The sequence below is a fragment of the Lagopus muta genome, chromosome 6 (genome assembly GCF_023343835.1).
Source record: "Lagopus muta isolate bLagMut1 chromosome 6, bLagMut1 primary, whole genome shotgun sequence".
NCBI classification, from domain to species: Eukaryota; Metazoa; Chordata; class Aves; order Galliformes; family Phasianidae; genus Lagopus; species Lagopus muta.
In genome coordinates, this window is record NC_064438.1 from 22,796,902 (window position 1) to 22,820,334 (window position 23,433).

At 37.3% G+C, this 23,433-nt stretch overlaps 1 protein-coding gene across 1 annotated transcript; it reads left to right on the forward strand.

Moving 5' to 3' along the window:
* Positions 1 to 751: 751 nt before the first annotated feature.
* On the forward strand, positions 752 to 22,247 carry SPI1 (Spi-1 proto-oncogene). The gene is made up of 5 exons (XM_048949887.1): positions 752 to 1,119; positions 7,235 to 7,328; positions 14,222 to 14,409; positions 20,015 to 20,171; positions 20,790 to 22,247. Exons 1-5 carry the CDS (start codon positions 1,075 to 1,077, stop codon positions 21,104 to 21,106), a joined length of 801 nt encoding a protein of 266 aa, XP_048805844.1. The 5' UTR covers positions 752 to 1,074; the 3' UTR covers positions 21,107 to 22,247.
* Positions 22,248 to 23,433: the final 1,186 nt, after the last annotated feature.

The window sequence follows — 23,433 nt, forward strand, 5'->3', positions numbered from 1 at the left end:
GAAGGGCACGTGTTCAGTGTAGACAAAGCAGTACTGACTGAGGTAGAGAAAGGGGAAAGAAATTGCTCATAGAACTTAAGTAAAACTTTTACATGCAATTTCAACATCTGGCTGTTCAGATACCAGTCTATAAACCTTGTTCTCTAGTTCTCACTATCAAAGGCACTCTTCTATGATAAGTAAAGCCATTATGTGAGGCATTTAATGCTTTCTCCTTTCCAAATTATTTTATCCTTGCAGTGCCTAGAAAGAAATCACAAGAAACAAGTAAGTAGACTTAATATTTTTCTCCGTATAATTTTGCTCTGCAGCATATTTTATGGAGAAAGTCTCACAGGTTCAGTTTGGTTTTGTAGAAAATGATATTTTAACATTAAAAACTGGTTTAAAAAAATAAAAAAGATGCATATTTTTTAAATATTTGAGAATGTGTACTTGAAACTGCATACTTTTTTCTTTCCTTTCTCTTAATTCCAATCAGGGCTATTATTAAATCAAGTCTATGCCACTGCACTATCTTCACAGAAGTTGTCAGGCTCTGTGATCATTAAACCGGACAGCAGTACCATCATTTGTTTCCTCCACAGCTGGAAGTACATAAGCTTACCACAGCACACTGTACCCATACACTTGTTTATTGGTAGCAGGCCCAGGCGCTGGGTTGCTGATTATACAGCAAGCACCTGCCCATGGCAGATCTGGCTTGGGGCAGACTTCCTGTTAGAGCGCCACAGCTCCCTGAAATGAGATTTATGCAAACTGGCTAAGAGCTGTGATGATGTCACAGAACACTGATAGACCCAAGGGCTATTTCCCTTCTACAGACTTGGAAAGAAGTTCACCTCAGAACCTATTAGGGCAAACTATGAAAACTCGTTAGGGTTATTCTCCTATCCTGAGATCCACCACTGCAAAGGGACTTCACGAAGTCCAAGGATCTCACTTTTGTTCTTTTTTTTTTCTTTCTTTCTTTTTTCTCTTCATTGTTTTTGTTTGTTTCATGTGATTTTTCAAGTCAGTTATTCTGGATGTTTGAAAACTGAATTAAGAAAAATTCACGCTGAAATTGGCTGAATGTTGCAAGCTTGCAAAATGGAAGGATTTCCCCTCATTCCCCCTGTGAGTATACGGGCTTTATTTCTAATGTGGATCATTGGGTTCAGTAGCAAAAGACAAAGCAAAAAAACCAGATTTTAATATTTGAGAATGTTCTCTTTTGGCTTACATTTGTAATGCTGAGAAAATGGTTCAGGTCCTGGGTTCAGGTCAATAGATAAATCTTGGGACAACATTACAATGAATGGGAAATTAACGTTTCCTCCCTACGCTTGTATCGGATCTTGATCTCCATTTGCTTTCATAGATTAAATGCATGCTAGTTCTGTATGATATGCATATGGCAAGTCAGTACAAGTACCAGCTTTGTGATATTAGGCCGACTCTTGCTTTGAGTTGTAATTTTTCATAATCTGGAGACCTATATAATTTGTGTATTTAACTTTATACCAGTCTTAGAGTTGCTGAATACTGATTCTAACTACTGTAGATTTTTGGACTCTGTGCTCTTTGTAATGATGGCATTTTAGTCTCTACCTTCACCTTCTTCTGAATCTGAATTTTCTTGAATTCACTTGTTGTAAAAAAGTAACTGGTGAATGAGGGAAAAACTTCACTGCGCTTAATTGGGCCTTTCAATATTTTCTGTTAGACACAAATTCTTCTGTATGATAACAAGGCTACCTCTATCTTTTTTTTTAATTTATTTTTTATTTTTTAACTCTGAAGCATTGTTATGCTGCTGTAATATATTCTACCATGAGTTCAGTTTTATGAAAAATGTAATGGCACTAGCCTGTCGTTCAGAAACAAATCTTTATGGGGCATTTCTAAGCAAAATGGGACAGAGGCTCTAACAAGATGTTATGAAGTTTGTGTAACCTAGAGTGATATCAGATAAAGTGTTTTAATTGGCTTTTTTTTTTTTAAATGTGGTAGATAACTTACAGTACTTGCTATATGTGGAAAAAAAGACAATGCCCAGTCAAGAGTCCTTTTAATAAAACACACATCATGTTTGCTTTTTGTATTGTCCCACCTAATGAAGATTAAACCATATTTCCTTATCTTCAGATCTCCAGAAAAAAAAAAAAAAAAGGTAATTTGAATTTCTTTTCTGTCTGGAATCTATATTGATTGAAAAAAATACTTGCTTCTTACATTTGGGAGATTGTTTATTCTAACAGTTAATCAGTGGTGACCTTAAAATTTACTATTTACCCAAAGTGTGAGAAGACTCTAAAAATCTTTTTTAATTTTTGTAAATACATCAGCATAAATACCCAAAAAGAAATTGAGAGCATGAAAAACAATAATTTATAGATTTTTCAATATGTTACTTGGTGAGCTTACCAAAAATCCCCTTCAAAAGCACCCAAACCTTGTCCTCAATTACCCAGCAAGCAGCATCTCAGTTTTATTATTATTGATGATTTTCTGTCTACTCAACCACTCAAAGCCAACTTTCCTGTACTCTTTCTTAAAGTACTGAATTCCAGTTCATACACTGAATAATTTGGGGGGTTGGACACAACAATCTCTCGAGGTCCTTTCCAACTCCTGCAATTCTGTGATTCTGTGAGTAAAAATCTAACATAGTCTCGCTTATATTCTAACTTGTTTTGCAAGTAGTATTCTGGCTGAAGTCAGGTTAATGAAACAACAGGCAGTAAAAATACAATTACATCTTAAAGGAACACTCGGTAATTTGTTTCTTATTTTTGTGATTAATGCATTCAAAAGTGAGTATCTATGTGTTTTGTACTTTCAGAATTGTTTCAAGTGCACTTTGAGCAGGGTGAATTACAGCCCAAGCATGGCATCACTATAAATGTCTGTGCCTCTTGGGACTTTTTCTGAGAAGAGACATTACCCTGTTTCTGCACAGGGGTTCCTGTGAAGCAACGTTTTCCTCCTCTGTCCCTCCCCTTTCAGTTGAGGGTGGGTCAACAACTGCCTTCTTCTCAACTCTGCTGGGAAACCTGTAACCTTCCCTTGGAAAACGCTACTCCAAAATTTTAGGAGTACACATCTTTGTCCAAAGACTATGAATATTTGTATGGCAGAGTACTGCAAAGTGGACCCAAGTCTTCCAAGTGGGCTCTATTTATATATTTGAGTAGGGCCAAGGTGGTCACTGTAGAAATCACAGCTCTGTATGGAGGTTTGAGAGTGAAAAAAGTCTCTCCAAACTTGCTATTCCACAAAACTGCTTCACCCCAGTGGTCTGGTAAGGCTGGCCCAATGAGTGATCTTGCTAGCATTTTTACTCATCTTTTCTAAAATAGTTATACTGTGGTTTTTTTTCTGTTTTTTTTTTTTTCCCCCCCCCAAGGAAATATAGTTAATCTTGGCCTTAAACTTGTCTCAGCAGCACGTTGTTGGAAACCATGCAGAGTATTTCTGTATCACATGCTATTGAATAGTTATGATGGAATAATAATGAAAGCATGTAGTGAATTTATGATCACCTGAAAACATCTGACCAGGACAATTTTTGGATTGTTATTCAGTTGAGTCTCCTGTATCACACTTAACCAATGCCAACCAAACTTTCTCCAATAAGTTTTGTGGCTTTTCCCATGAGTTTCCAGAGCGAAGAAGGAAGATAAAAGCACCTCTCCACTTACCATAGTCTGCAACAGATAAAATACTGTTTACTGACCTCTTTCTTTAGGTTGGAATATGGTTTTAGATAACATACTGCACTTCAGGGCATGCAGGAAAGGAGATATCAACTTCAGGCCACAGCTATGAGTTGCTAACAAATCATTCAGTCACTGTTTTGCATGAAAACAATTGATAGAACAAATGGCCATTGAAATCAGTTAAAAAGTTAATTCTAAAATAAATAATTCTTTGCTTTTTGTCTGGTGAAACAAAATAGTTCAATGTCATGGAAGGGCTATTAGTAAGAAAGATGGTGAAATATGTATGTGGGTGGGGAGGTTCCAGAGAAGGACAAAGTGGGTAATGATTACTGCAAGAGGCAGCACAGGGTGAAACCTCTTCTTTCCAACTGGAGACAAATAAGCTTTAAATAAAACCTAAAAGAAGAAAACTCAAAGAGAGATTTCAAACAGGTTCTTGGATATATTTTATCTGTTGAATAGAGGAAAATATCCCACATTTCCATAGGATAAAAATAATCATGGAAAATATGATAGACAAACTTATTTAAGTATTTAATATAAATATTCCCATATTAATTTATGTACTCTTGACGATCAGACACCAAGATGGAAAATGGTGCCATTTCAAATTGTTTGCAGTGATGGATTAGTCCAGGTTGTGTAAATAAATAAGGACAGACATATACATGCAGGAAAAAAATCAAGAAAATTCCAACAATTCATACTAAAGAGACTAAGCCCCAGACTTTCAACACAGAGTATGTAAACACAGTGATCAGTGTAAAAGCAGACTGTTTTGAAGATGCTGAGTATCTGCATCTGTGCACTTGATGAGAACTGTAACGATTAGGGAAATGTTTTTTTTTAAGAGTCTATTTAACACACCTTCCTTTAGCTCTGGTCACTGTATACATCTGAACTTGTAAAACAAGCTTTTCATTAGTAGAAGTACTTCATTCTCAGCTTTCAAAAAAAACATTTCAAAGAAACCATTGGCTGATAAAGTATATATTAGACTGAAATACAAGAGTTTGGAAAATCTTAGGGAAGAAGAGACAGCTAAGGAAGAATGCAACTAGGCAAGTCAATTATTCTTTTCCATGCCTAAAACTTTTGAATTTTTGTCATTTATCTTTTTTTGGACTGCTCTTTGGCCTGTAAAAGCATGACTGGTAAAGTTTTTGTTGTAGCAGTAGAAACTTCATATGTAGCAAATAAAGCTTAATTGACTATACACTGATTTCTTTGGAAATTTGTTTACTATTGGAGTTACAACTTTGGATGCATTTATATATGGAAAATATGTATAATTTCAGACAGTTTAGCATATTTGAACTGAAAGGAAACAAGTATATATACTCTTCTATACACTCTTCTGTGATTTTTTTTAACATCCATTTCTTCCAAGGAGAACGATACTCATTTTGCATTTGGATGTTGAAGTCTCTCTGTGTTTTCCTCTGAATTATGACAAATGATCATTTCTGAGTATGAAGGCTGATATCCCATAAAGGCAGGAATTTCATAGTGACATTCTTCAGGCTACACAGTTTTAACAGAAAGCATATATTTATGAATATGGAGTAGTAGGGTGAATTAATTTACAGAGATAAGGAAGACAATACCATTCAGAATGTCATCCTCCTGTCTGGTCTGTAAAGAAGGCAAAGCAAAGCCTCATTGCTTTTCCTTTGAAGAGATCAGAAAACACCACAGGTGTAAGAAATCAGGAAGACTGAATGCATATAATCAGTCATGGTTAGAGAGAACACAAAGAAAATGTGTAGAAAGAAAATAGTAGAAACAGAAGCATCAGAGAGGAGTTGTGTGTGCAGCTTGTCTCCTTTTATCACCCCTCTGAAATCCAAAAGTGGGTTACCCTCTTCATTAAATCTCTTCTAGTCAAAGGGAAATTTTGTTGGAATCACATTGATTTGGAAAAGGAAACTGGACCTATCATTTCTAGAGACCAGAAATAAGAGGAGTCTCTTCAGTGGTATCCCTGCTGTGGTACTAGTAAATGATAATTTACTCCCTTTCTTTAGTATTCCCTTACTGTCTATTTCCAATGTATTTTCTTACATTGTCTACTGTAAGTTATAATTTTCTCCAGATTTTCTCAGAACAGCTATTTGCCATCATAGGTTATATGGGGAGCTGACAGACAGGCAATGGATTCGCTCCTGAGGCTTTGAGCATTCCATGGGTCTGATGACCAAGCAGTGTGTATATTGTGGAAGTCATGATGTTTTAAGCAATTTTGCTGCCAGATTCTAATACAATAAACTGATAAAACATGCAGCTGCCATTAAGAATATATGGAGGTCCAAAGTACTTTCTAAAATTATTTTCTAACCTTTTGTGTTCTAACATCTTACTCTTCTGGGAATAAGTCCATCTTTTTCTTGATCTGCTTTCTTCAGTGTCATCATATAAATTTAATTCTTAGAAAATGGACAAATTTTTAATACTATATTTCCAACATAATGAACTGACAAATAGAAGAATTAAATACAAGAATTAATGAGCAATAACAACTCTGATCTAGTTACATCCAGAAACAAATCCTTTTCTTTTGTCAGCTGCTTATCTACCACCTCCATCTGGATCGTAATGGCAACTAATGCCATAGGGTTCTTGTTCATGAGAATCTAAAGGAGTAATAAAAAGAGAAGCCTCGCCTGCATTTCTAGCATGCTGTCACCATAGCCTAAGCTTGCAAAAGACTGGTGAATATATGAGCATATAAACATATGCACGTTTTTCTATCAGTTATTGTATTATTTTAAATTTGTCCTTTTCTTTAAAGTTTGTTATGCTAAAGGCATTAACAGAAGAAAAATGGTTCTATTAGTACCTCTCAGAAATAATCTCATTTCAGATCAAGTTGCAAGAAGGTTTTTCATTTCTACATTGCTGCTGAGATCACAGGACTTTTTTCAGATTGGAAGAAATTATTGTCATGAACTTAGCTGGTCACTGCCTTGCTAAAATTTCTTTTCCTGCTCTCCATTGACATCATTACCCCTACAAATTGTCACAATTTAGTAAGACCTGCTTAAAAAGACCCAGAATAACATGCTCAGGCAAGGCAAATTTCTTCTTTCTCTGTTGTGTATAGGAGGAAGAAGAAAAAGCATCTGTTAGTATGAAGAGAATGTTTCTCTGCTGGGCTGGTGTGGTGGTATCTTAGCTTGGGCCTCCTGTCCAAGGTAGCTGGATAGAGGTTCAAGGATGGGTTATAAAGAACTTGTGCAATACCACATAACAAGTTATGTTATACAGACAGCAGAAAACTCTCACCACATCTAAGGATACGGATTTCTTTCTTTTTGTTTTCCTTTTTTTTTATTTTTGCAGAACATTATTTGGTGTCAAGCATTTTACTCCTGCTGCTTTAATAAGAACTTGAAGCCTTCCCCTTCCCTCTCTAGGCAATATAAAATGTGTTGGCATCTTCTCTTCACTAACAGATATGAATAATTTATAATTTTGAAGGAATTTGTCTAAGCTTATAGTTCTAAAAATTCCTTTTCACTTTACAGCCCTCTGAAGATATGGTGTCCTATGAGTCAGACCTCTACCGACAGCCCCATGACTATTACCAATATCTCAACAGCGATGGAGAGAGTCATGGTGGTAAGTTAAAAAATATCTCCTTGGAACATAAGGTCTCATGGTATACCACTGGAAAAAGATTTTAGGACATTCAGGAAAAGAACAAACAAGCTGCTGCAACCTATAACGTTACAGGGAGATAATATTAGCTCAGAAATTAGCAATATGCTGTTCTCCTTAACCTCTTCTGCTTAACAATACTGTTCCAACCCAACAATCGCAACACTGATTTCTCTGAAAGAGAATTTAAAAAGCACTAAATGATGCAAGGTGCTTCCAGGACATTCAGTGTATTGCCAGGGAAGTGGGACCTCTTGATCTCCATTTTCATTATCTTCAGGGCATTTTTAATTTCCTCTGCAAATCAAAACCACTCTGCTTGTTTCAGAAGTCAGAGGACATGAATTTGCAATACTATACTACTCTTCTTGTACTCCCATCTCCAATTCCTTTTTGAATTAGGTCTTCAATACTCCATGCCTTCATTCTAATTCTGTTTCTCCAGCATTTGGCTTTTTCTAGCTCCATATATTTCTCTTTCTTTTGATCTCTTTCACATGCCGCCACACCTAGCTTCAACTTTCACTCTTCCTCCAGTACAACCAAGTACTTCCTCTCTCTAAATCTATGTAAAACTTCCTTGTTGCTGTTTGCACATAAACCTAGCTAAAAGTGAAATAAATTGTTGTTATTATTACACACAATTTCAGAGCTTTGGTATCTTCCATATTTTCAAATCTTGTGAGGACTGGACTGTAAATCAATGCAGAGGGGAGAGTCCTGGTACAATGGTCTGACAACACCACCCTGGAAATATCAGGGTCAATATTGACTCAAGAAGGAAAAGCACCGTTTTTCTGTATCACTTGTGGCAGTCCCTTCAGAACCTGGAATTTCCCTAAGAGACTCTTATTTATATAGCAACTACATCCATCACTACATAATTTAAGGCATCTGACAATTTCACAGCATAGCAAGTTACAGAATAGAGCATTAAACTGAAAAAGATTCCTATCTAAATTTGTTCTCTATATTGTATTCAGGAAAGACAAACAATATTCTTAAGGCCTAGAGACAAAGAATTACTTCATTTTTTTATAAGTTATCTCGTGGCCTCTGTGAAGTAACGTTCATCAAACCTAGGAATTTCCACATGGAAATTCAGGGTTTTTACAGTACAAACCAAGACTATTTACACATCCATAAAATGAGCATAACATTTATTATCTCAAAAGGCAATTATGATAATTAAACAATAAATATAAAATATGCCATGTAGGAAAAAGCACTGGGAAAGAACATTTCTCTCATTAAATGTAGGTTACATAAAGCAGCAACACCTCTTCATCTTTCATAGTCTTATCATCCCACCTGTTTACTGCCCAATTTTTCTTCTGGAAGGCTGTTCCTAAGCTACACTGTTCAGATCATTAACATGATTTTACTTGTCACAATAAATACTACAAAAACACAATGTCACCTTTGTGGGTTATGGCCCAAGTAGTACCCATACGTTTTGAAAAGACTCCAAAACACCAACACCAAGAGGCAACTTTATCCCAGCCTGAACATTTCATTCCAATTTTTATTTACGACAGGATTTGCAATGTAGTTGGTTATATCCAAATACATGTCAAATGCTCTCCTGAATTAGTCACCATCTAAGAGAGCAATGAACAACAATGCATCCAGAGGGAGTGAAATATGCAAAGTGAAAAGCCAAGTAGTGGATCATGAGAAAAGCTATGTGGAAGTGCAGGGACGTTACCAACTACTAAATGCTCAGAACAATGTGGATAAAAGTGCAATGGCTGACAAATTATGGGGAAAATGAATAAATAAGGTGCTGCAGCGATAATGGTGAAGTAAAAGAGGTGAGAACATGAATAGATTGAAAAAAATAAGAAATAGGACAGAATTGTGGAGGAGTTCAGCTTTGGGTACAGTGAGATCACTAAGAATATATACAATACAGATTTTATAGAATTGTAGAATGGCCTGGGCTGAAAAGGACCTCAAAGATCATCTAGTTTCACCTCCCCTGCCATAGGCAGTCACCAACCATTAGACCAGGTTGCCCAGAGCCACATCCAGCCTGGCCTTGAATGCCTCCAGGTCTAGTGCCAGATACTAATAGATGCTACAAAACTGAATAATTATCCTGACTGTGCTGATATAGGACTGCTAACAAAATAGAAACTAAATAGAAAGTCTTGCTCAAGCATCAGACTCTCTCTCCCTCTCACTGGTAACAAATTATTTTTGTGAAGGAGATATGGCAGTGGGTTATACTGTAAATCTGTGCTGCATGCATTGCTGACACTTTTCTGAAAGACAATGCTAAAGACAACCCTTACTCTATGTCTACTTGAGTAGGTAGCATAGTGCACACAGCACAGCAGTGTATGACTAACTTTAATACATAAAGGATCACTACCATAAGTGAACACTCAATCTAACATCCGAAAACACATCATAGAAAACCCATATGTTGGATCATAACATGCACTGTTTGAATTTATTTTGCATACTATAGTTTAATTACTTCGTAAATACACCTACCTTCACAAAGGACAGAAATTACTTTGAGTGATCATGTATTAGACAATCACTCTGTCCTGAGACTGTACAGTAGTAAGTCCGTAAATGTAATATAGCATATTTTGTAACACTAATGCAATCTTAGTGATTGCATTTGTCTCTAATTTATTACTAAACAGCTTTGGTTTGATAAAAATCACCTGTTGTTTGAAGCTGAATGTTGACCATTGCTCATTTTGTTGATAGCCTCAATGAAACTTAACAGTTTTTGGGGGCTGGAATTTTATTTTCTTCCCACCTCCTGGAGTAATGTGATCATATAAGAAACTCTAATTTGATTTTGTTAGGATTTTAGCCAGTGTAGAAGCGGAGGAAAGTCCAAACATGAGCCTTAGCCATAAATACTATATGGAAAATAGAAAGAACTCCAAACTCCATTTAAAAATCCCCTCACATTTTTAAAGACATTCTCATGACTTCCTGGGTCTGAATTAGGGATTTTCAAACATTTAATATTATAAAAATAATGAAGTTTGTCAGATTCAAAGTGAGAGTTTATATGATCCTGTTATTAGAGATAATACTGCTACACTGTTCAGGAATATGGGATTTCACTCAACGTGGAGCAGTCCTGTAGTGTAGATATTTTGCAGTGTCCTTCAATATTTTTCTCATTTCCTTACGGGTTTTTTTCTGGGTTTGTTTCTTCAGACAAGTGAAACACAATGGGAACATCTAAGCCGTACAGTGTGGTAGTGTGTAAGAAATCCTCTGCCACATTTAGTGTCTCTGCAGCACAGGGCAGAACCACTCAGCCACTAGCTCACACTCATAAGCACAGACATGCCTTAGATGAGGCAAAGTGCTGTGCTGACAGAGCTGTTGCATTTCCTGTTCAAGAGCTGGCTCAGGAATTTCTTGCACGGTTTTGCACTGCATGATGAAAATTTATCTTGTTATTCTATAAAAAACACTTCTCCTAAGCCTATTTCATATTTTAGCTTCTGGATCTGATGGTATCTGTTAAAACAGGAGCAAAGCAATCTACGTTGGGCAAAGGATGACCAAGAAACTACAGTTATGTTTCTCATTTTGAGATTAAGAATCTATTTCCATGGCGAATAGTAGCACAATGTTTTTAGGTCTGCTATTGCTTCCCAACAGTCTAACATCCCTTGTGCCATTAGAGGGAGTTTAGAGCTCATGACTGTCCTTCCTCTAACCTTTCACTACATACAACACCAAAACAAACACCATCTCCATGCCTCTATAAGAGAGAATTTTTTTCACATCCTCTTTCACTTCATAAGAAATTTCTCACAATGACTCCATTGTGTAGCTATTGCTTGGCTTTTAATGACATTTTCCTTGACCAAAATAATAGACACTTTCCATTTCTAGAATCTTTTTCTCCTTTATTTTTTCTTCTCTCCTCTTTAAATTTTTTGTTGTTGTTGAAAAGAATTACTATGCATCGTTAAAATGACAGGAACAATAACATGGAAAGAAACAACTCTTAATACCTGCAGATGGAGATACTTAGATTTTTTTAATGTATTAATTTATTTTTTATTTTATTAATGTGCAATAGCTCAGCCAAGAAGGTTAATTGTGGAGGAGTCTGAACACAGAATTTGGAATTTCATTTTCAATGCAATTAAAACAGTATCTTTTTCCTAAGTATCGCTGTGAAACTATCAATAACTAAGAAAGATACAAAGATTTTTCTCATGTCACAATTTTCATATGCTGAAGTAATTTCTGGCAGATTTATTTTGTAACATTTTAGTATTATGTGGTCACTGATAACCTCATAATTGTACTTTTTACAACAGCACATAATTCAATATAAAAAAGAATTCAGTAATGAGCAATTAACATGAACATGCATAAATAATGTTCTACTGATATATATATATATATATTTTTTTTTAACTACAAAAGAGTATAGAACAATTCTGGAGACAGTAGGAACCTTGTTATAAGCTTATGATAAGCTTCAGCAGATTAAGAAGTACCTGTAAGGACAAAAATGTCATTGCTAATAAAAACATTTAAGAAGAATCAGAGGTAGACTACCTGGAGTATGCACAAGTACTCATGGCAATGCATGTTAGAAATATACTGTCTTGACTGCTTACTACCATAGCTACTACAAGTCAGACAGCTGAAGATGTACTGTTGACGTCCTGATAGAGTTTTGTCTAGGCTTTGTCATCCTTATGATTATTAACTGGCCTCTATTGCTGCAGTAGATATTCAAATTCAAAGGATCTTTGAGAAGATACACTGACAGCTGACAGAGGAGCTTCTGCATAAGGAGCAGAGTGAAATCACTCTAAGAAACACAAACATAGACTAACCATGCAATATATTCACAATTCACTACAAGTTATCATATGGGTTGCTAGTGGTAGATCAGTCTCCGTGGTTGACTATAAGTAAAGAACTCTTCAGTAAATTAACCAAGTAAAAGCATGAGTTAGTATGGCTCAGACTTCCAAATAAACAAGTAAGTTTCAGATTGAAAGTGTCCAAACCCTCCTGCAAGGACAGATAGATAATCTGTGCAGTCATACTCACGTGCTTTGGTATTCCCTGAACAGATTTGAATGTAACAAGTACCTGGGTATGCTGCATCCATAAAATCCCTTCTACAAGAGAAAATAAAATTGGTCTCTAACACTAAGCTAGGAAAAGTTGCTATTTTATAATTATGCATTAAAACTTTGGGCTAGAAAATCATGTTTAGCCCATGGAAAGCACTATACTATACAACAAAACAAAGAAATTACAAAGTAACACAGCAGCTCCCCAAGTACTTTTATGAGCAAATTTCCATCCCTTAAACATGAAGTTTGGTTTGTCCATGGTTCACCCACAATTCAAAAAGCAGGAAGGACAAAGAAAGTAATCACTAGCATAGTAAATGGTCTGCTAGAGCTTCCAAATACAGGCCTGAACCATACAGGCAGCTACAAGCTACAAGTTACCAAGTACAGTTATGTTTGTAACAAACATATCACTGGGCTCCCTCTAAAGGAAGCCATGTTCAAAGTCACTATCCCCATTTTCAGATCCCCAGTGAGGCTAGACTTAATTGCTTGAAATGGAAATGGGGAAGGATGAGGAGTTCAAAGCTGAGAAAAAGAACAAAATTGATATTGAAAAAACAATATTCCTAGCACGTTAGATAATGTCATACACAATAACACCATATTGCAGAATGAAGCAATTGCTCTTCTCTTTATCACTTCAGTACAACTACACTTGGAACAACATATTTAATTCTGCTCGTCACATTCAGAACATTGCCAAGAGCTGGGAGAGAATTTAGAAAAATGCACAGGTATAATTAGGGAGATGAATATACTGATTTTTACTGAAAGACTGAGCACTAAACACATGCAGCTGGGCAAAGTGATTATTAGGAGTAGACTGTAAGAGTACATATCAACGACTTAAAAACGTGTGAAGGGTAGGGAAGAAATTATTTATAATAATACAGAAGAAGAAAACTTGGAACAGTAAGATATGAACTGTAAGAGTTACATGAAATTATGAAGAAATTCTGGTGTTGCATAGAGCAGTGTATGAAAAGTTACAGTCTGGAAGGCTAGATCCAAGCTTAGTGAGAGCAGAGGACATGATGACTTTGATTTTAAACAAGAGTACACATAAATATGTACATAATTATGACTGCATGTAGGAGAGAAATATGGCACGGAATGATACAAATTTCCTCTAGCAGTTTTCAATTTGGAGCAGCAAAAAAATTATGAAAATTTTTGAGAGCTTATATTGAACAGTGATCTAAAACTGAGAATTGCATGGAAATTAATTTGATCTCAAAAGTGAATAAATTAAGAAACAGATTACAGAAATGTGTTGCTAAGTCCTGTGCCTTGTGTGTAGCACTCCTGCAATTTTTTGCTGGTTGATGAAAACAAAGAATTTTCATCTGCTTGTTTCCATGACATGAGGAAAATTGTAACTACAATCTGACAATATGTAAATTGGGATATTTTTTGAGAATGAAAAGGTAGAATTGTTACAGTCTCTTCCTAAGACAGGTGCCAGCATTAATATCTTTCGCATCTTGTGCTACGTTCTCACCAAAATCCATCGCTCTTTCTAAGATTACTTTCCTATATAAAGAGGCATAAGTACTGCTTTCCAGCCATACATGTTTTGGAGATTAGGAAAAGAAACTTTACAGAAATCTATAGAGATTGTCACCAAGGAAAGACAGGTCTACAGGAATGGCATGGAGTAGGCAGAAAGGAGAGTGGCAGAAGTAGAAACCAGTGAAAGGCACATAAATGCCATGTTTCTTACTTTTGTAACGACAGACAAACTGTTATTTTCTTTAGATCATTACTGGGAGTATCATCCACACCACATGCACAGTGAGTTTGAGACCTTTGGAGATAACCACTTTACAGAACTGCAGAGTGTACAGCCTCCCCAGCTGCAGCAGCTCTACAGGCACATGGAGATTGAACAAATGCATGTCCTGGATTCTGCAATCCCAACCACACATATTGGACTCAACCACCAGGTATGGTCACCAACCCTTCTGTAGAATTATGGTGATGGTTAAGGACAAGGAACAGATTGCATCAGGGAACGCTTAATTTTATGCCAAAGAGATTGATTATGAATTATATGAATTCTTACTGCACAAGTACTTGATGTAAAACTCTTCATTCTCAGGACAAATGTGGTTTAAACTTTAGTTTTATCTGTATGATGAGAAACCACGTTCCTCAAAATGTGCATAAAAAGATCATTGCACTTTATGGAGGTTTCTGAAATTCAGATTTTTTAAAAATTTGGAATGACAATAAACTGTTCTGAAATCCTACAGAGGAACTGGGCCTGAAAAGCTGTAATAGCAAAATTGTCCTTGACTCCTGGGCAGTATTCTGAACTCCTAAGTGTCAGGAATGTTTTAAAAATTCCAAGTGACCCCTGCAAATTTATATGACCTGCTGCAAGAAATCCAAGTAAAGACAAGTCATTGGTGATTTTATACTGTGGCCAGCTTACTTGTGTTTTCACAGAATCATAGAATCATAAAGAAGCTTGGGTTGGAAGGGACTTCAAGGGTCAAGTTCCAAACCCCCACCACAGGAGGGCCCTAAATCAGATACAAGATCAGATTGCCCGGGGCCCCATCCAACCTGGCCACAAACACCTCCAGGGCTGGGGTATCCATAACCTCCCTGGGCAACCTGTTCCAGCACTTCAATGCTCTCTCAGTTAAAAACTTTCCTATATTTAATCTAAATCTCCCTTTAGTTTAAAACGCTTTCCCCTTATCCTATCACTATCTATCCCTGTAAAAAGTTTATTTATCTCATTTATAAATTCCCTTTAAATATTGGAAGGCCGCAATGAGGTCTCCCTGCAGCCTTCTCTTTTCCAGGCTGAACAACCCCAGTTCCTTCAGCCTGTCTTCACAGGAGAGATGCTTCAGCCCATGGATCATCATGGCCCTCCTCTGGACCCTCTCCAAAAGCTCCACATCTTTCCTGCACTGGAGGCCCCAAACTTGGACACAGTACTCCAGCTGGGGCCTCATGTGGGCAGAGTAGAGGGGGACAATCACCTCCCTGACCCTGCTGGCCACCCATCTTCTGATGGAACCCAGGATACCATTGGCCTTCCAGACTGCAAGCGTGCACTGCTGTCTCATGTTAAGTTTTTCATCAGCGAGGGCCCCTAAGTCCTTCTCAGCAGAGCTACCCTCAAAGAATTCTTCTCTCTGTTTTTATCTGAATGTAGCTAAATCATGAGCCAAAACACACTTTCTCACCTCTTGCAAAAAAAAAAAAAAAAAAGTTCTCCAAAATACATCAGTCACCCAAGTGCCAGTGCATGCTCACTAAAGCTGAAATTTTAATGAGGTCCGTGGTATTGCAAAGATATTAGAGCAAAGTGGGTATGGAGACCACTTTTAATTCCTGATCCAACAAGAATATGCTCCATGTCATTACTGGTAGCAAGCAGAAAGCTGTGTTATCTTGTACCAAGGAGTTTCCCAGGGCAGACAAACTGCAGACACAATGTGCTCAATACAAGACAGGCTAGGGACGGGACCAGAGAAAGAACTGTTTGCCAATTACCCTTCTGCATGTAACGGTGCCAATGCTGAGGTTTTGTGAGAGAAACTGGATGCACACAATTGTTATTTTAGGGTGGTTTTTTTTAGCATTCAAACTGAAATTGCATGTAAATGCCGTATAAATTATAAACAACTTAAAAATTGAGTAAGTTAACATGATCAACAGGAAACTGACCTACTGAAAACCATCAAACTTCTTACCTATCACTGAGAAAAAAAAAAATCAGGAACTGAATATAAGATGTAGCTGCAAATATATAATATTATATATATATATATATAATTAGGACAAATAATAGAACATCAGCCTATGGGAATCGTCTAGTCCTTCCAGTTGCTCAGTGCAACAGCTAGCATGTAACAACCATTACATCCAACCAAAGGCGAAGAATAAAAATTGACTATGTTACAAATGTCTTTGGAAACACCACCAAAAAATAAGAGAGGGTACTTCTGTTTAACCCACTTCCATTTTTCTCAGTTGTCATCTTTTGTCTCAGGAGTACTGTCAGAGAATTAATTTTGCTGCACTGTGTTCCCTCTCTCCCAAGGGAGAGAAGACACTAATAGATGCCCATCACTACCCTCCTCTTCCTAACCAGCTGGGAATCTTTGTTTTGTTGGTTTGTTTTTAACTTTAACCTATAGTTGCTCACGCAGGTGGTGCTCAACATGCTCTGAAGTTCAGACTTCAGTGCATCTCAGCCGCAGTTCTAGGCAACACTTTGCTATTCAAGGCATTTCTAAGGAAATTGAAACAGGAAGGAAAATTTATTCCTCAGCTGAATTTTTCACTTAACTAACTGCACCCCTGGCTGTCGTGCAGAATTACACTTTGCAAATTAAGGAAAAACATGCAAAGAAACCTAGATCTTTCTGATAGTAATGCCTCCTATTTATTTCCACAGAAATTACAATATCACTATTCGATAGACCAAATTCTCAGCTACAAAAACGCTGTTTTTCAACATAGTCACCACCATTAACTATGCATTTTCACCAGCGATGAACAAGAGCCTGCATGCTGTGCTCATAAAAATATGCATTGGCAGAGGTGACCCATTGTTTAACAGCTCCTATGACTGCATCATTGCTAGAAAAATGTTGCCCTTCAGTGTTGCTGTCTCCAGTGCTGAAATACACCATTTACTGCCTCACTACGTTCACATTCACTGCTTGATCTGCATAAACACTCAGCAAGCATCAGTGAAGGTCAATTAGTGCCATTTTTTGCACACAGAGGAATTCAGTGACACATCTTTGTTTCAGACACACTTCCATGTCAGACACCATTTTGTAATCGGATCCTCTGCTGCTGCCATACCATCAACATCCACCTCTGAGGTTGTGGGTCAACATAAAAAAAAATAGAAAGCATTACTTTCAGAACAGACCTTGTATTTCTCCGATCTTCAGTTGATTGAATATTATTTTGTCAAATCAAATTCAAAGCACAATCTTTGGGCAACAGTACCTTCAAACAGATGGTCTCATCAAATAGAAAATGAAGAAAGGAATATTTATTCTGAAGGCAGAGTGAAAGGAATGGATGGAAAATAAGGAAAAATCATTTATAGCGAGGGTGGTCAGGAACTGGAACAGGTTGCCTAGAGATGTGGTTGATACCCCATTCCTGGAGACTTTCAAGGTGAGGGTGGATCAAGCCCTGAGCAACCTGTTCATTGCAGGGGAGCTGGACTAGATGACCTTTAAAGGTCCCTTCCAACTCTAAGGAGTCTATAATTCTACAATTCTGTGAAAAATGTGAAAAGCTTTAGAAGGAGGAAAACTACAACTGGATGCCACAGATTCTGAGAAGGTATCAGAATACAGAAAGCAGCTAGAAGTTTTCTCTCTCCAGATTTGTATTTACAAGTTGGCTCTTCCAAACAAAATAGCAAGTCCTCTGCAACTCTGTGTAGCACACTTGGGACCTACACTGAGGCACTGCTGAACTGGGTGTAAGAAAAGTACAGCAGAAAGGAAAAATAGAGACAGCATGGGGAAATTTTGTTTAGTGCTCAGGTTAGTCTCTGCACCTTCCTTTCCTTGTGAGATGCTGTTCATCTTCCATAGCGTGTTCCCACTTTCCCACTCCAGCTCCAGCAGAAACTGGTCCCCAGTGCACTCTAGATTTCCATAGCCTTTGTCTTTACAGAGGCAGCAGGTTCTTCTTCCTCCATTCTAAAACACCACCCCACCTTCTCATTCCCCCTTCCCCCTTGACATTGTTTCTTCTTTCCTTGCTACCACTGAGGCTACAGCTCTTTTAACTGTAAAAAAGCTGAAGGTGACTCTGTGGTGAGGGCTAAAGTTTCGCTCTTGGGGATCTGACAGGAAACTTACACACACTCTTACCCAATCCTGGCCTTCCTGCCGTGTTCAGCTCCAACCAATCTGCCAACTCATTAACCGCCAGCTGCTCTGCCTTGAAACCAGCACTTTGCACACTCCTTATTGGGACATTTTAAACTGGTGCAAAACTCATCTGAAAAGCACCACTTGGCCAAGCCTGACATCGGGTGGGTGGTATGACTCATGAAATGAACACCCACTCTGTGCCTCAGAATCTAAATCTGTAGAGAGGGAATCACGCTAAAAATGTCGTGTCTTGATGCAGGGAAGGAAGAGCAATTCAAAAGCAGCTCACCTCCCATGGTTAGCAATCTGGCTCATTTCATGAGAACCACATTTTATTTCCCGCTATATTTGAGGATTTTTTTTTTATTTTTTATTTTTATTTAGAAATTGGGTTCTTACTCCCTGCCCCTCAGACTAGTCTATTTCTTATTCTTCATCAAGGAGCTGCAATAGTTATAGGGATCTGATCATGAGCCCCAACAAACCACACTGCAACTGAGAATTTGCAGAGCTGTGGTGTATTCCATACTGTTCCTGACAAGACCTCCATGTAAGGGCAAGGGAATTCCCTAGCACAGAAGCCAGCTTGCCAGCTCTGCAGATGAGAAATCCCCATCAACAGAGAACTTTCAGATAGCCGCTTAGGAAAAGAGAACACAATCCAATATGATATATCCCCAGTGGTAAAGCTATTTCTCTCCTCAAGGGGGAAATTCAGGACAAGAAGTTGATAGACATGTGTAACGCTGGCCTCAGAGATAAATGCAGTCCCACAGTCATTTAGTGTTGTCAGAAGCTACTAAATCTGAGGAAGGAATTGAACAACAGAGCCAAGGACAGTCAAAGAGGCTATGCTGGGGCAAAACTGTTCAGCTTTGCCAAATCCAAAAGAGCAGCTTCAAAAAGCAGAAAGGAAGTTGATCTCAAAAGTGGTTGTAAATAGGGGATAGATAACGGAGATCAGAAACTCAACTATCTTGGTACATAATCACTATATAGCAGGAGTTTGGCTGTGTTTTGGAAGCTCTGAAGGTATACTCAAAGCAATTATTACCAATATAGCTTTTTTTTTTTTTATCCAGAAGGCTTGAGTTTCAATTTTCATTTTTAAAAAACATTCATATGATTATCAGTATATTAGGTAGGACACCAATTATAGGAATATATTGTCTTCAACCAGAAAAAAGAAAGAAAACAAAACTCAAAAAAGTTCTTAGCATATTAGAAAACCTGTTATTATGTAGAACTTTTTCCACCTTCTCTATCTGTATAAGAGATACAGCTATCTCCATTATCAGCAAGAAGAAATGTATGTAAACTAGAAAGAGAAGGTACTCAGGAGGTATGGGGAAAGGAGGACAATATCACTTGCATAGGATATAACATATGGGAAAGTACTTTCACATTATAATTTCTCCTTTTCTCTTGTAAATACTTTTTTTAAGATGCATCCTTGCATATAGATTAAGTGTCGACTGTTATGTGGAGGGTTTTTTTAGCTGCGTAGTATTTATTTTTAATGCCTCTAAGTCATTCACTGTTAACCTAAACAAACTCATATGCCTGTTGCTTTCCCCCCCTTTCTCTGTAACTCTCTCTGACATCTCTATTTTTCTCTTGAATGCCCTTACTCTCTGTTGCTACTTGCTCCCCCTACTACTCTTTTCTCTCAAAGGTTTCCTATTTGCCCCGGATGTGCCTACAGTACTCCTCTCCACCACAGCCCAGTTCTGATGAGGAGGATATTGAGAGGCAGAGCCCACCACTGGAGGTATCAGATGGGGAGACTGATGTCGCGGACCCTGGGCCTGGAATCATGCATGGCGAGACAGGTCAGTGAAAAGAGTGCTTCTTGCTGAGCAGCTGTTACATTAAAATTACAATAATGAATAAAAAAGTTGAACTACTGTGTTAGTATTTTATCCCACTGCCAAACCTCCACTTTCCCTGATTCCTTTGCACTCTCCTGTCTTCTGAATCTTTTGTCACCATAGTTGTGTCTGTATTTCAAATACCATTTTTTCATGTACTCCTACCTCTTCCTTTTGTTTTGTGTATTCAGGCTTCTCCCTAGGTTTTGCCATTTCTACTCCATTTTCCTCTAACAGAAGTGAAAAACAAGACAAGAAGCTTAAGGAACTGATTTTTAAGAATGTTGAGCTCTGATGGCTCGGTACTTGTATAGCCTGTCCAAATTAGTTTCAGATTGGTTTCAAACTAATAATGTTTCTCAATTATTTTCAAATTATAACAAAGGTTAGATCTTTGAAATTTCTTATTCTCAAGTTTTTCATTTTGGCATACCAATCCACTTTATGTCTTTATGGTGCAACACTGTCTCTTCTTATAAACACAACAAATTGAAGAAATACACGACTGGCAAATTCTCCTGTTCCATCAGACCCTACACAATAATAGTAATGTTCCACTGCCTTTCTTCTCTCTTGCAGGCAGCAAGAAAAAGATTCGTCTGTATCAGTTCCTTCTGGACCTTCTTCGCAGTGGAGACATGAAGGACAGCATCTGGTGGGTAGATAAAGAAAAAGGTACTTTCCAGTTCTCCTCCAAACACAAAGAAGCATTGGCACATCGCTGGGGAATACAGAAGGGCAATCGCAAGAAAATGACCTACCAGAAGATGGCACGGGCTTTGAGAAACTACGGCAAGACAGGGGAGGTCAAAAAGGTCAAGAAGAAGCTGACCTACCAGTTTAGTGGAGAGGTGATGGGAAGGGGGGTCACTGATAGGAAGCATTATCCTCACTGAGGCCACGGGACCCTAAGCAAGAAAAATATTAAGACCTCCTGGCTGAAAATCAGCAGAGGAGATGGACGCGTCTTTCTCTTTGCTTCCTGTGCCCCCTTCTCTGCCTCTAAAGGGCCTTTACCATCAGATGTTTCTGGTACGAATTCCCTTTTTCAGCATCTGAGAATCCTAAACATGACAGAATTCTTTGCTTCCATCCTACAAATTGGACAGAGTTGGGAAATATAAGCAATGTACAAATATATTATTGTCATGAAAGATTTTTTTGATTGTATTGTAACTAAAGAATACAGCTGATGAAGTTTTGCCTTCAAGGGTGGTGCTGTGTCACTCACAGTGACACTGCATTAGCTTACAGCTTTCAGACTAGCATTAATACAGGCTCTGCCGCAGCTCTCAAAGCTAGAGAGAAGTTTGCAGATCTGAGAATGATACTGGTTCTTTTAAATAGTAATAACATGTACATATTTAATAAAATTTGATATAATTAAGTCCTAGTGTTTGCATAATAAATGATTACTTCACAGACAAATCTCATGGTGCATTCAATCATGCAGATACAGCTCACATTTGGTACCTAAACATAAAGCACACTGGGCTACAGGGCTCTCTCCCTTTGCCCCTACTTTTACTTTAAGATGTCATCAGTGCTATCAAATTAAGAACCAAGGATAATAGGTGACATTCATTACTGTGAAAGAAGCTACAGTACTAAATTCAATTTTAGAATATATAGATATATCTTTTTTTTTCTTTTCTTTTTCCCCGTGCAAATGAAGCTCTGCCAATTGAATAACTTCTATTCACTTATACCAAGAAGGGCATTTATGGCTCTATCCGGTTTAGGACATAAGAATTAATCATGTTCTTCTGTGGTTTCAGTCATTTTCCTACTCTTGTTCTTTCCTGTTGCTTGCTTATCCACAGTGGTATCCTGACTTTGGTTTATGAACCTTTCTGGAAAATGAGATGTCTTTAATCATGTTTTTGCAGATTTCTGCCTCAAGAGGTTTTTAAGCTTTTAATTGTGGAATTTATCCCTACTGTAAAACAACAGTAACTAATAACAATTGCATTGTACAAATTACACTCAAAATGCAAAATAAATGAGAATTCAACACCTGAGATACAATGGAAAACTTACCCTGCGCAACTGAAAATGCTTAAGAAAACCTATACCAACAAACACTGAGAAAAATTATCACTTTAATGTTATTTAGCATATCCCAATTGTGATTAACAACTCAGAAATCAGGAAATGCCATAATGACTAAAATTAATGAACCTTTCTTTTTTTTCTTTTGGCCATTTCTACAAGTACGGTGTTACAATATATTTGATACACAGTTGGAAACCACTTTCAAATAAACAAACAAAATATTCACCCCAACTCCAGTATGTATCTGAAGTTCCAGAAAATAATTTGTGAGTAATTTGTACTCATGACTCCTGTATATGTTCTTAACCTCTGATCAAGACCAACAGAAAAAAAGTATGTTTTGATAATGTAACAAGAAATAATAAACTGTTCAGGAGAAACTGAATTCCGAAATAGATTAGATGAAATGAGATAGGTATAAAATTAAGAAATAGGTTTTATTTAATATTAAATAATAGTAGAACTTGTCAAACAAAACAGTGTTGATGGCTTAATTTGGTAACATAGCTAACTTGGAGGTTTTCAGAACTTACTCCTCACTGAAACCAGAAAGAGTTGAAAGTGATGAACTTCTTACAGACATGAGATCTCTAAGATACATCTGAATGTAGTTGCCTTTACATACAGTAACAATCTCACAGTGGAAGTGAAAAGTCTGGTGTTACCACTGAGCTACGGTGAGAAAGCAGCTCTTTACAAATTTCACAATGTATACTTCACAATTCTACTTCACAGTTCTTGAACACAAGAAATCTATCAGTCAGTGTCAGCAATTGTCTGGGAGTTAAAAATGGGTGAGGACTTCAGTACTTCATCAAAAAATAATACATTCTCCTTGTCAAATATTTTATATTCAGTTAGCGTGTGATAGGTTCAAAAAACCTATGAAACCATTTAAGAATTTTTTTTTTCTCAAATCATACTGTAATGATTTACTTCCCATAGGACATAATGAAATACTCACTAACTAGGATTTGGATAAACTTCACCTGCATCCATATTGGAATTCTAGAATGGAAGCTCAAGACCCTGAAGTGGCCCTCAGAGGACTAGAGCAGTATTCAACCCTGACACATTTGAGGTTTCTTCATCCTGAGCTAGAAAATCAGGACTTTTCTGCTTAGTACATTTGACAACTCTGCATCACTGGCTTGCTTTTATAAAGAGA

Bases quoted from the DNA above. Each gene is read 5' to 3' on its own strand.
- SPI1 (XM_048949887.1), top strand. From the start codon at position 1,075: ATGTTGCAAGCTTGCAAAATGGAAGGATTTCCCCTCATTCCCCCT. The intron at 1,120-7,234 runs GTGAGTATACGG...TTCACTTTACAG, and splicing joins GATTTCCCCTCATTCCCCCT to CCCTCTGAAGATATGGTGTC. The intron at 7,329-14,221 runs GTAAGTTAAAAA...TATTTTCTTTAG, and splicing joins CGATGGAGAGAGTCATGGTG to ATCATTACTGGGAGTATCAT.